This window comes from Notothenia rossii (assembly GCF_949606895.1).
Source record: "Notothenia rossii genome assembly, chromosome: 10".
Lineage (NCBI taxonomy): Eukaryota > Metazoa > Chordata > Actinopteri > Perciformes > Nototheniidae > Notothenia > Notothenia rossii.
The window spans coordinates 26,375,696-26,392,021 of NC_136908.1; the positions used below are offsets into that span (position 1 = coordinate 26,375,696).

The 16,326-nt window shown below is 39.7% G+C and overlaps 2 protein-coding genes across 6 annotated transcripts in view; one reads left to right on the top strand and one right to left on the bottom strand.

Moving 5' to 3' along the window:
• slc52a3-2a (solute carrier family 52 member 3-2a) overlaps positions 1 to 3,218 on the top strand; it is a 30,542-nt gene extending 27,324 nt beyond the window's left edge. For 2 of the 3 annotated variants that reach the window (XR_013803562.1, XR_013803563.1), the window contains exon 7: positions 1,462 to 3,218. The gene's annotated coding sequence lies outside the window, so the exon portion shown is untranslated. Of the gene's footprint in view, positions 1 to 1,458 lie in introns of all 3 variants that reach the window. The other variant, XR_013803561.1, reaches the window with a different exon arrangement.
• nfatc1 (nuclear factor of activated T cells 1) overlaps positions 1 to 16,326 on the bottom strand; it is a 45,579-nt gene that overhangs the window by 1,838 nt on the left and 27,415 nt on the right. Inside the window, exons 8-10 of one of the 3 annotated variants that reach the window (XR_013803560.1) lie at positions 15,148 to 15,280; positions 10,067 to 10,678; positions 8,609 to 8,814 (exon numbers count right to left, since the gene is read on the bottom strand). Coding sequence is in view for 2 of the 3 variants with exons in the window: in XM_079655986.1 (XP_079512112.1) it covers positions 3,264 to 3,364; positions 10,067 to 10,678; positions 15,148 to 15,280 (846 nt within the window). In the remaining variant the exon portion in view is untranslated. Of the gene's footprint in view, positions 1 to 3,248; positions 3,365 to 8,608; positions 8,815 to 10,066; positions 10,679 to 15,147; positions 15,281 to 16,326 lie in introns of all 3 variants that reach the window. The other 2 variants (XM_079655986.1, XM_079655987.1) reach the window with 2 other exon arrangements.

Genomic DNA, 16,326 nt, shown 5'->3' on the forward strand with positions numbered 1-16,326 from the left:
ACAAGATATAGACATACATTCATATACTATAAGTCACTGACTTTTTTAATTATAGTGCCTGATGTTTAAATTCAGTTTTAGTTTACATTGTCTAAATTGTCAAACCACATAATAGTCAGATGTTTATTTTTTATATATATATCCTTACTATCTTTTTTTGACATATAATTATTGAATGTGTCTATATATATATATATATTTTGGGCACATGTGTATGTATATGTATATCTCCTGGCGTGTGTTCATTATGATCAAGGAAAGCCAGGAGTTTTGAATTGTAGTCATATAGATTGCATATTTCATATTCAAACTATTTTGAGCCTTTTAAACTGAAAAAAGGTTCAATATGCATTAAAAAGGGATAGACCATCACCATCAAAAATATGTTGAATAAAAAAAACATCTTTTACTTTGGATGAAAAAAAAGAAGCTGTAATTAAACGTGTAACCTGATGCTGATTTTGTATGTTAGCAAAGATACTAATTTACACATATAGCAGAAAGGGAGGAACATTAGCATTTATTTGAAGTTTCTGACCAAATAAACCAAAGTCCAATGATTACTCTCCTTTTATTCCTGTTTTGGGGGACACATGTTGTTCTTGAGTTGATACATTTTCGACTTTGATAACCAACTAGTCGCTAACTTTGTCGGTTAACCATTTGCTAGCGAGCAGCTAATGTACAGTGGGTTTATCAGATTATCAGATCAATGGTGAGTCAGAAGAAAAACATTAAAGTTACAAAACGTAACACAAAAAACCATAACCTGAAATATTAAAGATTTATTTTATTGTAATACAAACATATGTATTTTAAGGATAGCTTTAAAGTAGCATGCCTCACGCTCTGAGCTCTGTAGACTGTTACTCCTCTGAGCCAACCTAATAGAATCAGTGTTTATCCGATTTCCCCAGACCTTTTTTTGTTGTATCAAGAGAGATGATGCAACCTCCTGCTGTCCCTAAAGCATCCAGGTGCACTTGTTTATCAGTTTTTATCAGCTGTGCTCTCTAGCTGACGGATGGGGGAAGAGCAGGGATCCAAGAGCAACAGAGCAGAATAACTGAAGCCTAACCATGACAAATACAAAATATCACGTACTGACAAGAGAAAAAGGAGACATCATGTTTTCTTTACACACTTAAGGGGATTCAGCAGGCTCATTTTTTAAAACAGTTCTTATCTGTGAGCTTATTTATTACTCTTAGAGATAGTCTGCACATTTCCTGCCTCTCTAATCAGCCTCCAGGCTCAGATCAGGCCCGTTTCAGCTCTCACAGGGATGAGAAATGCGAGAGGAAGGGGGAACACCCCTGGCTGGATCCGGCCTCTGAGAACCGGAGCCAGCAGGGCCGAGGAAGGAATTCCCTCTGACTGGACGCAGCCTTGGAAACCTGAGATTTCCCTCCACACAATAGAAATACTCCTTTTTTGATTTGTGTTTAATTTCATCAGCAGCCTTTCCCTCAGTGACCCTGCACTGGCACAGCAGCTTCCTACCAGAAATACCACTCGCTTCCTATTACGAAAAAAGATGACGGGGTGTACGTGCCTCGTGAAAAGTGGAGGAGGCTGCCATGGGGAAGGAAAACAAAACATCCAAGTGTGTCATTGTTACCTCAAAAAAATAACTCAGGAGGAGGTCAAAGTGACACAAAGTGAAAGTGTGGCCGCACAACAACAAATCAGCCGGCACAGAGCGATACGTTACACTCGTCTAGACATGAACTTAATGTGTTTGGCTGGCCGATTGACGGCTATTTGTAAAGCAACAGGAAGATCTCTAGAGAGGTTTGATAAAGTGCAGCGGGGATCTCGCATGACTGTGTGACAGAAACACGTTGAAGCTATTATGCGACTATGAAGACAGGGTGAGATTCACAGCATTATGTCTTTGTGAAGAACCTGGCAGGGTGGAAGGTACTTGTCAATTTATATTCAGGTGCTCTCAATCACTTCCTGTTGATTCAGGAGAGGGCTAAAAAATGCCTCATCATCCCTGATTAAAAGTGTATTCTCGAGGCTAGAAACTACAGGCAAAAGACAGATTTTCATGTCAATTTTGATATAAGAGTGACTTAAACCATATTAACCTGTATTGTTTATACATTTATTAAGGCCGTTTTCTATTTTTTTTTCTATTTTTCATAATCTAAGTCAGAAATCTCCACTTTAATAGCTCTTACATTTAGACATTGATTTTCTGTATTGCTGTGAACAGCATCTTCTGGTTTAATGAGTGAAACAAAGAGATATCCATTGACTCCTTTGCAAGACAGAACTTTTGCCAAAGTATTCTCTGCTTGTGGTTGTTTTCTTCATCCTACAAAAATAGAGCTTTGATTAAAAAATGATATGAGTAGTTTCAAGTTTTTGCAAGTTGTTTTTTTCTTGTATACTAAAACAGAAGGTACAAAACTACTTAAAAGCTTGGTTTGCTCATGTTTTTTTGTCTTTCATAGGCAATCAGATAGAATATGCAAAGCCACTGGTTTTGATGTTCATTTTGGCTGTGTAATATATATCATGGATAAATGGTTTAACCCAAATAAACTAAGGACTAAATTAAACCTACACCCTCCTTAAGCTACAGTTTGAACTTGGTTAAGGTAACAGCAGCCTTAGAATAGTAAATATTGTTGTGTACATAGTCAAATAAAAATGTTTGTATTGCTGTAGACAGTATATATACTCTGAGATATTTTTGCAAATGTTGCAAAACACAGAATTGTTTTGACTTCTTGTTAAAATGATGGCTGACATGAGCATTTCTGACTATTGAAAGATTTCAGACAAGAGCTTTACAAGTTGACATGGCCTGTATAATAAAAATGAATGTAGAAAAAAACACCTTGAAAAATAAAAGTTGTCTATTTGATTTGGTTTTATAGGCAATGGGCTAAAACATGCAAAGTCACTTGTTTTGACCCTTATTTAGCTGTGTAATATTCATCATGGATTATTGGCTGGACCCATCTGTTAGAGTACAGCAGAAAGAGAATGAACCTGAATGAATACAACCTAAACTCTCCTTTGGCTTTAAGCTACAGTTTGAGCAGAATCAAGAGAAACTCTGTTAAGCACAAGGATTACAATGGTTCATATTTCTGTGTTTATGGTAATGCTACATGTTTTCTGAACTAGCTCATCAGAAGGACACTGCTGCCAGAAGCCATGTGAATGCAAGAATATGACCAATATCACCAAGAAGACATAGTTGAACCAGAATAAATAAGCAGTCTAACCTCATCTCCACCCTCCTACAGCGGGTCGTTGGGCTGCCATGTGTGCTCTTCCCGGCCCAGACTGAACTGACTGACCTCCTCTCCTCTATTTGATCTGGCTTTGACCTTCTGCGCATCTGGAGGTGGAAGGATATCATCTTTGAGTTAAAAATCCTCAAGGGGACGTTATTAAAACCACTTCTCTATGCGCACATCGAGCCAGGACGTGGACTGTAAATCTAGAACATGAAGACATCAGACCTCAGCATCACCTAACGGTAGCTCTCAAAATCATAGAAGAATTATGGCTTTCAGATCTGTTTCATTATGGATCATAGTATCCATATGTTGTAGAATAGCCTTCACGTGATAATGAAAGAATAAAAGGTAGAATTCAGCAGTTTATCGTGACCTGAAACAAAGAAAGGCCACGCAGTAACACTGTTATCTTTGACGCCACAACATTTACTGTTTACGTGTCTGTTGCCATGGCCCACTTTTCATTGTGCCGCCACATTTGAACTGGAGGATCTAATTGAAAAAAGTCGATCTATTGATTTCTAAGTGTGTTTACAACAAAGTCCTAAAAATAGTCCCAGCACTAGAGTGACATCTGTGTCATGCGGTCACATGGATCTGCGTCACACACAGTGGAGCGACAGAGAGGATCAAACATGCTAACACCACCTGACCTCTGGGCTAGCATCCAGAAGAAACCCAAAAGATTTGCTTTGAATTCAAGGAAACAACATTTTTTTACAGTACTCTCCAAAGTGTACCTAAAGGATACCTATTATTGCACAAAAAGTCATTTTAAATTGAAGAAAATATGATAAATATAGTTTTAAAAAGACTAAATTCAAGGTCAATTTGGTAACTATTCTACAGGTTTCCATCATATCACATGATAGCAGAACCTGGAAGATTGTTGACATTCAATTGGATCCATTTTCTTTTTCTATACAGATGATCTTTTCAAACATTTGGACTGTTCTATATTGTAGATGTATTACCTCGTCTGTCTGTCCCGGGAGAGTGATCCGTTATTTGTGTGGTTTCTAGGGAGTTTGTCCTTGTATGCTGCAGGGGTCTAAGGACAGAGGGCTTGTATGCTGCACACAATGTAAAGCCCCCGGAGACAAATGGGTCATTTGCAGTTTTGGGCTACATAAAAACATATTGAGTGCTCAGTTGTTTTACAAATGTTCAATATTTCTCTACAGGATTTCTCATTTATGATTGATATGATTTATTAATGACTACAAGTCTAATACATGAGTGATATGTTTGATCAACTGCTGTTTCTAAGGTCAATAATACACTTCAATTTTTAAGCAACATGGAAAAAAACTCCTTAAATTACTCATTTGATCTACAACCCTAACCCTCCATCAGTTGAGGAAGAGCATGTGACCTGATTGAAAGCCCCAGAACCTCTGCTACATGGAAAGTGAGGAGAGATTGCAAATACAACAATTAAACAAAAGATTCTATGAAACTAATAAACTGAACTGTGATTATTGATAACATGTTAAAGTAGAGGAAATGCTACTTACTATATATTATTTTATAGGCTGAATGGAAAACATATTAGGAATTAAAAGATGGCATATACATTACTTTAACAATATATATATATATATATATATATTTCATACTTAAATAATTATTTTTTGTTATGTAATTTTTTGAACATGTAAATAGTCTGCAAAGGCTACAATCCTCCTTGATAGGCTAAGGAGCAGGACATCTCTAAGTGGTTGACCAATCACAACGGAGCCGGCCAGCTAACCAATCAGAGCAGACTAGGCTCTAGTTTCAAACAGAGGGTGAAAAGAGGTGCTGCAGCACAGGCAGTATGAGAAAAATAAAGAGCTTTTTGAACATTAAAGCATGGAGACATGTCACAGTAGAGACACTACATACAGAGATACACCTGAACATCAGCAGGAGAGGACTCTTTAAAGTAGAGACACTACATGCTGATACACACCTGAACATCAGCCGGAGAGGACTCTTTAAAGTAGAGACACTACATGCTGATACACACCTGAACATCAGCCGGAGAGGACTCTTTAAAGTAGAGACACTACATACTGATATACACCTGAACATCAGCAGGAGAGGACTCTTTAAAGTAGAGACACTACATACTGATATACACCTGAACATCAGCAGGAGAGGACTCTTTAAAGTAGAGACACTACATGCTGATACACACCTGAACATCAGCAGGAGAGGACTCTTTAAAGTAGAGACACTACATACTGATATACACCTGAACATCAGCAGGAGAGGACTCTTTAAAGTAGAGACACTACATACTGATATACACCTGAAAATGTAGAAAATAGAGCCCCTTTAATGAGACATAACCCTACAAACATCTCTGATTAAACAGAACACATGGCTTTTTCAATTTAATATGAGCACTCTGATGTTGGTAAGTTATTCATTAGACTTTACAGTTAAGGAAGTTCCTGGAAGGTTTGATATGAAACAATCCAAGAACTGGTTTCCTGTCCCATGGAGCTGCAGCTGACTGATACAGGCTCTGAGACCAAGAAAACCCCCAACACGAGGAACTCCCGAACAGTTATCAGGACACCACTGTTTACCTCATTAAGGGCCCGAGCGCGTCAATGTGATCCGGCCGGTAACAACACAACACCGCTGTGAACATCAGGGACAGGAGCTGAGACAATGAGAGAAAAAAGCTGAGGAGGAGAGGAGAAACCCTGGCTCCCCTCCCCGTTTAGCGCCACGTCAATTCCTGACCACAAGCCACGAGATGTTCTTGGCCTCATAATGAGGCTCCTACTGGGTTACTGCAGATCTGAAGTTCACCACACACTCTGCCAAGTTCCTCCTTAAACCAGGTATTATTATTATTTGAAGCGAAAATGTCTGAGGACAATTGCCCTTTGGAAATGTTGTAGGCTTCAAGAAAAAAGAATAATAGAAATGGAGAAGCGAATTATGGCTATAATAAAAATGTTCTTTCAGGCTCGAAGAAAGACAGAAAGCTCAATGTGGTAAAAAAACAAGTTTTGTGAACAATGTGTCATTGACATACTGTACACTTTCCAACTCTTGCACCAATGTCAATGATATTATTGTGTTATATTATCAGTTTTCTCTATTGTATCCATGTGTTAGTTAAAGAGGCCCTGCTATGCTTTTGGGGGTAGTGTTTTATATAGGTTTTAGTGCATGTAAATGGTCTGCAGAGGCTCAAATCCCAAAGTTCTCTCCAGAGCGAGTTTCTCTCCCACGCACACGCAGTGTTGCATAGCATTATATCATACTTCTGTTTTTTTTTCATGGCCAGTCATTTATTTAGAAATGCAACTATAACTAACTCGGAACACATAGCAGATGCAGTAAACCAGTACAATATTTCCTCCAAAAATACTAATGCTAATGCTAACTATAGCTTCTTTTTGCACGTTTTGGCTGTAAGTTATTTGAGGAACTATATGAGTTTTCCTTATAATGATCAGTTTCAGGCAGAGCCTTCCCACAAATGTACTCCCAAATACCTTTCCTATGATCCTGTGAAGTCTCTGCTCATCAATCGTACCGTTCTGACATCTAACAAGGCCACAACACGCCATAAAAAAGCCTATCGTAATGTTCTTTGGCTCAGACTTGACTTCAGAATGCACATTTTGCTTGTGTTACCTCACCGCTGACTAAAGTCTCCGGCACACTACTGTGCAGCAGAACGTATGGCTTTGGCCCCCTCCTCCAGACTCTCTGAGCCAGAGGGAAGCGTGCAATCCTCTGAAGTCAGCAAGTTTTATGGCAGCGTGGCCGGACCTCATCTCTGGCAGCCTCAGCAGCGCTGGACTTCAGACTGAGCACCCTGCAGCCTAAACCTCCGCTCTGAGGCCAGACAGGGAGTCAGACTTTCCACGAGCAGACAGTTTGTAGGCTCCCAAGGGACGGGGTTAGAAACGTGAAACAGAAGAAGATCCTAAATTATCAAAAGGGCTGCACAAACAGGAAAAGATAACAGCTCTGATTACCAAGGGCAACAACAAAGCTCAAGTGGGACTTGAATATCACATTCATTAATAATTGAAGTTTACTACGGCTACTTCACAAGATAAGTGGTTAAACAGTCATGCATTCAGGGTACTTTATTTGCGTCAAATTGTGTTCTGAAGGCAAAGGCAACAAGATGCTGGTACTAGAAGTTTTCTGAAGTGCATTTGTTGTTCGAGTTGACCAATCATGTTGGAGCAAGCTATGGCTAAATGCAGATAGACAGTGGATGTGAAAAGCAGAAGGTGGAATTCATTGGCGAAAATGCAATCTCTGAACTCATCGGATATCGTCTGACAATCACTTTTTATGTTTTTTTAGAGGAACGTTATCTTGTGACTTGGCTTCTTCTGAAAAAATCCTCTTGTATATGTTTTTTTGCAACTCTAACTTCATTTTAGCGTCATAACTTATTCATTGGACAGACCCACGGAAAAGGAAGTGGTGGGCACATATCTGCTAGCTACACCGGATTCTCCAAAATATAGCTCCTTGCTTGGTTCTTGAGAATGCACTACATTAAATAAAATAATGCTAATGATAAATCTTGTATTCTGGAATAACTCCAATTAAATCTCATAAACACATAAACATGATTCTATGTTTATAGATAGTCAGTGCCTCCGAAAAGGCTTAGATAACATGTATATTGAGCAGGGCCAACTTCAAATGACTGCAACACCGCACCTGAGTGAGGCCAGGAATCATAAAGTGGTTTCAAACTCTGCCAAAAGTTTTAATGAAGTTAGAAGCCACATTAAGTAAAACTTCCATCAGTTTGCCAATGAAAACAAATGTAGTTGGGGCTCAGCTCCTCAACATCCATTTAGGTTATGGTAGCATCGCATACTATAAACACGGTTCCCACCACATTCCCAGGCTTGACATTTAAGGACTATTCAAGGACAAATTGCCTGAGATTCTAAAGCCTAACATTACATATTTGAAGACATAGATCAATAAAAGGTACTGCAGCAATACTGGATAAGCAGTCTTGAAAAAGATCAGAAGAAATCAAATGTCTATTCTTGCAGAAAACTTAATTTCAAGGTTTTTTTAATAGCCTATTTATGACTTTGTTCCAAAACGTTCAAGACCTTTGTTTCTTTCCTCAAATTTGCGAGATTCTAAGGAGCTGAAGGAGCCAAAGGGAACCTTGTATCCAACTTTTGTGGAACACGTTCCTAAGAGATGTATTTACTTTAATTACACCTGGTTTAACCAATAAACCCCTGAAAAGCCGTGAGCACCGGTTAGGATATAATCAAATCTGTGGCTTGAGCTGGCCAAATCCCCCCGCAGACGGGGCTAACAAGTGCTAATGTATTTACCCAGACTGTTCACAGGAAGTGGCATGGGAACAGTCTGCAGTCTGCGGCCCAACAACTCACTCTCCGTCCCCAGGAAGCCGGGCCAGACTCTGGTGACGGATCAAAGCCCCCCCGCTCCTCCACTGATAGCTGCTGGTTAGGGTTGCTTCATCCACTGCACTCCTTTTCTCTACAGGACACACAGCCAAGGACTGTTTCTTCTTACCCTGAGGAAGATCATTTATCCAATTTATTTCAGCGCAGAGCCTCAGCGGTGAGAGAGAGGGCCAGAGCAGTGAGATCATAATGTTGGTTCTGTGAGATGAATAGGGGCTCACAAAAAACTGAATTCATGATCAGGGAGCTTCAGGCAGGCTTGTCTCGTTGCAGGGTCTGAAGCCAGATATATCAAACACTAGACCACCAGGTTCCTTTCATGCAATAACCTCAGAAATACAGACGAAGAAAGCTCTAAGGGGAAATTAGTACCACAAAAGATATAGAATTCGTAAAGAAATAGAATTCAAGACACCCAACAGCAATGATAAACCTTTTGGTACAGTTTCACTTTCACATAAATCTACTCCTCCCACAGTGGCCTGTAACTGACACAAACAGTACTATCATGGTTTCACAATAAAGACAAGTGAGCGTGCTATCCAACAGAAACACTTACTGAAGAGTATAACTATCTTGGCTGAATTCTGTTTCCAGTTTAACGGCATTATCATCTACTGTAATCCGCCTTCTCAGGTCAAATGAGTTGAAATTGTGTTTCTTACCATCTGCTACCTGTCTAGAAACCCCACTTACCCCCTCCATATAGACACTATGGATTATATTACTGCACATCAACTGAGCAAATGTTGTTAATATCATAAACCCTAACTCTCTCTAAGTAACACTTTTTCTCCACTATAAATCCATTACAGCATATATTTTATTTATCCCAGTATTTTATTTTTAACTGTACTTACACTGTACTGTACCTTGTATATTTTGTGTAAATATTTATCTTTAATTTTTGATAAACGTTAGATACCCTGCAGATAACCCATACTGTTTTTCGTACCCTTTATAAGACTGTACAGGTTAACCACTAATGTGTTGATCTGTGAGCTTTAGAGGTGTTATTAGGGGGATGTTCTTACCTTGAGATTGAGCTGTTTTCCCTGTTTATGCTAAACTATGCTAACCAGCTATAGAATCAATGTTCTCATGTAATCAACCATCAACCATAAATATAGTAGGAGTATCCCAAATGTGGATCTAAGTTTCAACTCCCTGCAAAGTGATTGGTGAGTCATACTGCATGATATTGATCAAATATCTCAGCACTTATATTATGATCAATTTGTGCTGGGGGCCATAAAACAGTCTTGTTTATTTATTAAGTGGGTAGTTTGATTTATCATTTTGAGCACCGTGTTAGAAACTAAGGCTTACATTTGTTTATTGATCAAAAATAATTTCACTGACCATCATCGAGGTACATCTGGTCCAGCTCCTGTGGTTCCTGTTTGATGCTGACAGCCAGCGGGGGGGGGCTGCCGTCCTCCTGCAGCGAGCCTCGCCCCCTCTGTGGCACCTTGGGGTGCTGCTGCGCTGCCGGGCTGGTGTTGCCACTCCCGGGCTGGGGGGCGGGGGTCAAGCACAGGGCCGGAGAGAAAGGGCCGTCAGTCGGGGTGGAGGCCTGCGAGGTGGGAGGGGAGGAGGAGGAGGAGGAGGAGGAGCAACTGCTGGGAGGGTAGAGGATGGGGTGCTGGTAGCGCCCGGGGGTCTCCTGGATGATGGAGACGTGGGGGACTGGGGACTGTTGGCCCGGGGGCTGGTGAGCTGGACCCCCAGGGAGGCACTTGGAGAAAGGCGGGGGCGACAGGTCGTGCAGTTTGGGGCTCGGGGAGGAGGAGGGAGGCAGGGACGAGGGCTTGGCTGCCAATCTTTGCTGGCTGACAGAGTAAGCCCCGCCCACCACGCACGGCCTGAGGTCAGAGGTCACCATGGGGGTCATGACCTGTGAGGGGAAATATGGCTTTTGATGCACCAGAGGGCCGTCGTAGTCGTCGTGCGGCTCCGTCTTTATCGTCGGAACTGAGAGAAGAAGAAGGAGAAGCTAAATGAGTAAACATATTCCAGCCGTGTGTGAGCGAGAGAGTGGGTTTGTGGCTAGGATACACATGCTGCCAAACAAACACTCGCATCAATGAGACTCTGTGTCTGCGCCCCAGCTCTCCCACCCTGCTGAAAAAATTCACAAAAAGCAGGAAAAAAGGGATGAGTCATCAACACCAGAAGCATCCAGCTGCTTCTATAATAAAATGCATATTTTCTTTGGATCCTGCTCTGGCGCTAAAATCCACCAAACACGCGATATGAAATATGTTGCTGTAACTGCAGCTTTATATCAGCTCAGTAGCGTTCGGTGATTTAAAATAAATTATTGCGCACTTATTTAGACCGAGAGGAAAAGTGAAGCTGCTTTCCTTAACCAAAGATGTAAAAGACAAGATGGAAACTCCAGGGTGTGTGAGGGTAGTGGAGTTGAAATGAGGCGGGCTGTTATTAGTCACCAGCGACTTGGCCTTCTGTCCAGATTCCAGAAGACACATGTTGGACACCAAGTTTTAAAATGTGGTAAAATGTGTCTGCAGCAGATCTGACACGACATTAATCTTATATAACAACCGTTTTAGTCCAGCTACAAGACAGCGACAGCACCAATCTGACTCTGAGCTTCATCACATTACTGGATCAGTTTTTTCTTCTCTTTTGTGGTGATGCTGGTTTAGATTATAATAGGAAGCATGTGCTCAGTTCTCCATCAGCAGCCAAAACCCTTTTAAACCGTGCAATGGCAACCAGTGACATTATTGAGGTGATAGTGTTCAAAGGGGGAGACAGAGGGGGTGCCATGTGACAAATGGTCCCATGCGAAGGACCCAGATGCAGGTTATTTTTAGGTTTAAATAAATATATATATTTCTCTTTTTTTTGTGGGACATTTTACTTTAAAAATATTTTGTTTATTTAAATATCTATATTTTATTTTATTGCATATTCTTACTGTCACTTCTTAGGTAAATAAATATAATTATTAGATTTTCTCATTTAAAATGGAGCAATTGTAACAAAAAAACGATTTCCCCTGCAGTTAAAAAAAGTATTTTATTTTTATTCATGTGCAAAGCTGAGGCAATAAAAATTCATACTTTATTCTTCTTTTAACTTTTTTTCTTGTATTTTACTGAAGCACTTTGTTAATTGTTTGTTGTTTATCTGCATCTCTTTGCTTGCCTAGGGAAGTCTCTTGAAGAAGTTATTTTTAACCCTTCAGATTAAGTGGATGAATAGACTCAAAGGAGTGAAACTAAGACGTGTGATGCCTCTCTGAAGCCTCTGAACTGCGATGAGATGGTTACGCAAACCGCAGTCCCAAAATAGCACATGCACCCCTATTCCTGGCTGTTTGGAGGAAGTGTGTCTGTGGAGGGGGGGGCAGATGCACAGAAAGGGCACAGAAGAAGTGCAAACGTTTGTGTTGCCACAAAAAGCAGCGTGGCCCTGGGTTTTCGGAGTGTGGAAATCAGCCGTGTGTGTATGTCCCAAAATAAATCTGCTGTTTTTCTACGAGCTGTGTTGTAACACCTGCTGCGGCAAGAAAGTGATGTGATTTGAAAAACAGGAAAAGTGAAATACATTCACATTTCATTATTGCAAAATAGATAGATTTTTGTTCCACCTGTGTTTCTTTTACCAGTGGTTATACAAAATATTGAGATGTAGACAAAGTGTAGCAGTACTGTTTTATGACTGTAACAGAGTATATAAATACACTTTATACTATCATAGTACAGAAGTATCAGCATACAAAAAGAGTATGTAACATCTAAAGTACTCACATAGGTGTAAAGTAACTAAGTACATTTACTCAAGTTCTGTACTTAAGTACAATTTTGAGGTACTTGTACTGTACTTGAGTTATTCCATTTAAAGATACTTTGTACTTCTACTCCACTACAATTCAGAGGTGAATGGTGTACTTTTACTCCACTAAATGTATTTAATACCTTTAGTTACTTCACAGATGTGGATGAATGATGTGAAATCTAATCAAGTGTTAAATCAGAAATGTAGTTCCACCTCGAGTAAATCCACAAGCTACCCTGCAGTATACAAAGCCATTCAAACTAGCTGCACCTTTGATCACACTTTCATGATCAATCATTATAAAGCATATCATATATATTATTCTGAAAAGGACCAATCTGCACAATGACTACTTTTACTGTCGCTACTTTAACTATATTTAGATGAGAATACTTTTACTTGACTAACATTTTGAATGCAGTACTTTTACTTGTAACAGAGTATTCTTACACTCGAGTACTTCTTCCACCTCTGAGTACTCATTATGGTGAATCGCTTTTTTAAATCTTTTTATCATACTGGATTTTCAAAAGTAATTACTTTTTATATACGTACCTAATGTTACATTTAATGTTGCAGCTGGTAGAGGTGGAGCTCATTTCTATTATAGTAAATACTGCTGGGTATCTTATCCTGTAACACAGTTATATAATGATTTATAAGTCACTTAATACTATTATATATATATTATATATATTATTATTATTATTATTATATAACTTCTAAATATGTGTTGAAAAAATGTAGAAAAAGTAAAATATTTCACTCCAAAGATTAGGGTCAAAAGACAAAAAGTCAATTTATTTAACCATTTTTTATTAATTTGTATTTATATTTTTAATGAGTTCGTATTTGCATTATTTAAAATGCATGATCTGTTTGGTATTTTGAGAAATAAAAAGTATAAATATGCCTTATATAGGTATGGTCCTACTCTATATTATTCAAATATAGCATGATAGGTCCACTTTAATATAACACTGTCGACTTTTCAACATTTTCTTGGTGACTTTCTGAAGACAGAGTTCATGTGGATGTCTCTCTGTACTGACTCACCCTTTAGGAGACACTGACCAGACTCCCCCCTCCCTCACACTCTCTGCATCCTGAGGACAATGGTCCACTTTCACAGCGGGGCACTCCGTCGCCCCCGCGCAGGGCTGGTCCAGTCCACTTGAATCACAGCTTTGAACCACCCACTGGATTTTCTCTCCAAGTCCCGAAGCGTAATTAGCAAGTGGTTTTTACATTTCAGTTGGTGGGTCAGTGTTTATATTTAGCTTGGCAACAGGTTCTCTATTCAAATAACACACGTTTCCCAGGCCTCTCTTCCCGCCCTCGTAAGTTCACTCGCTGCAGTGTACAGGTACGGAAAAGAACAGATTTTATAGATTTTAATTTTTTACAATGAAGGAATAATAGCGTTGCTTTGTTCCTCCCAAGCAAACCACAAGACGGGGGAATACAAACAGTTTGTTCTCGGCTTTAGATGTAAAATGCTGGCTAAAATGTTTCTAATTAGTCTGGGATACGAAATGCGAAGAGCAGACGGAGAGTGGTGGAGTAAAAGAATAAGTGACAATGTGCTGAAGGCTTAGAGTTAATGAGGGGGTTCCCTCTTATTCTGGGCACACATTTGTACGGCAATTTAATGTTCATGAAGTACTGGTTTTTAGTTTTTACCAGATTTTTGCCCAATTCCTAACCTTAATGAAAGAGGCTATGGCTGCTATGGATTGGCTGACAATCACAATACAATCTTTCCCAAGTTGGGACATCCCATAGAGGGGCAGCTCAAAAAGTCCTATTTATATTGTGCAATTTCATCAAAAGGTAAGTTAGGTAGACAAGAGAAACAGCTTCATGCTTTGACTCAAAATGAACATGATATTCAACATTTGCTAGAAGACTATAGAATTATTTGTAGTTAAAGTGGCAATAGCTAAAAGAAATTTGCTCCATCATTATGAAGAAAATATTGATTGCACAAGGCAATGGCTGTAGAATAATGACATCATCAGTGTATATTGGTGCCCTGTAAAGTGCCTCTTTACAATGCAATTCTGTCTCCTTCCATGTCCGGATCTCCCTTTCACAATAAAAGCCCTAGACACATACATGGCATCACTGCCTACCTGGGAGCATTTTGCTAAGAGGCTACTCATCAAAAAGCTTACAACTTAATAAAACACCTTACAGTAGCTAACCACAAACATCGAAAAAGTAGAGTAACGTTAACTGTTTGAACTATACCCGCCAAAAGAGCCCCGTTGACAGAGGATAAAAGATGAAGAGGGGGAGTGATTCAAAACGTTTTATCTAATAAGCTAGATCATTAAAGCACAAACCTGCCTACTTAATGATTCATAAAGGTGTTTATTCTGCCTTCAATATAGCTCTGACATCACAGTTTTAGTTGGTGTCTTGCTTTGGACATTAGCGTTAGCTGCTAGCAGCCTTGTTGCTAACAAAAATCGAAAGACAGAAAATGTGTACTAAGGTCTCTGTGCAAAAGTTAAGTGTAATGTTTTGTTGGCAGCTCTGAGTAAAACATAGCCTCGCTAAGGAAATGTTGCAAAGTTGTATTCTTCCACTTTAATCAGCAGTAAATGTGTATGGGGAGGAGAGCGTACCATTGGCGGGGACGTAGGTGAAGCGCTGGTACTGGCTTCTTTTCCTCTTGCCATTACAGACGTAGAAGTTGACGTGGACCGGAGTGGAGAGTCTTTGGTTCCGATAAGGAGGGACTTCAATGAGTAGCGAATTCTGCAACAAAGTAAAATAAAGTAATTAATATTGTTTGTAACAAAGAGACAATGCAGAGGTTATTGTCCATTGCATGAAGCCTTTTTATTTGATTATTTGTTTTTTATCTTACTGTTTTTCATCTTTGTTAGTGTTCTAGTTCCCTTGATCTTTTTTGTAACCCTTTTTGTGTCTCTGCCTGTATGTCTCTTGTGCTGCTCAATCACTTAATTTGCCAACTGATAGAGAGATAAGGCATTTTTATCTTAATAAAAAAAATGCATTACAGGAGGAAACTGGTCTTATTTTGTATTATATATTAAAACATTCATAAATTGAATTACAGTTAATGTTCTGTGGTTTAAAAGGGAGAAACACAATTGGGTTTTTGTTTTGTTTGAATTGAATTCTGGTATTCAAACAGTTGACTATTTGCTGCTAAGCATGAGCAAAGAAATAATAGTAGCCATCATATTTATTCTGTAGATGTGAGGTTGGGACTGCACTTCTTTCGTTTAAATCCAAAGCCTGAGGTTGTGTAAAATGGAGGCTGTGGATAAAATCTGAAAATCTGGTTCTAATCCCAAACCAGGGAGCCACAGAGAGACCATGAACTGAGGTTATGGAGAGCCATGGTTATTTGCACAATGAATACATTAAAGTCGGGATTGTCCAGACAGTTTATTTCCCCAGCAAAGCTTCCTGCTGTTTGAGGGAGATCGAAGGCCAGAAGCAACCACGTTCATCAGCTCCATATGTGTGTGTGTGTGTGTGTGTGTGTGTGTGTGTGTGCGCGCGTGCGTGCGTGTGTGCGTGTGAGAGAGAGAGAGAGAGAGAGAGAGAGAATGTGTGTGTAATGGAAGACACAGAGCAGGTGCAGCGCCTCACACAGACACCCTCGTATCCCCTCCTCTATCTCCCAAACACACACCACTACATCCCTCTATCTTTCTCTCCCTCTTTCTCTCCGTCTCCCCCTCTTTCTCTCTGTCTCCCTCTCTTTCTCTGAGTTCAAGACATGACACACTGCCCAGCACAAACTCCCACAGGATGAAGGGTGAACTTTT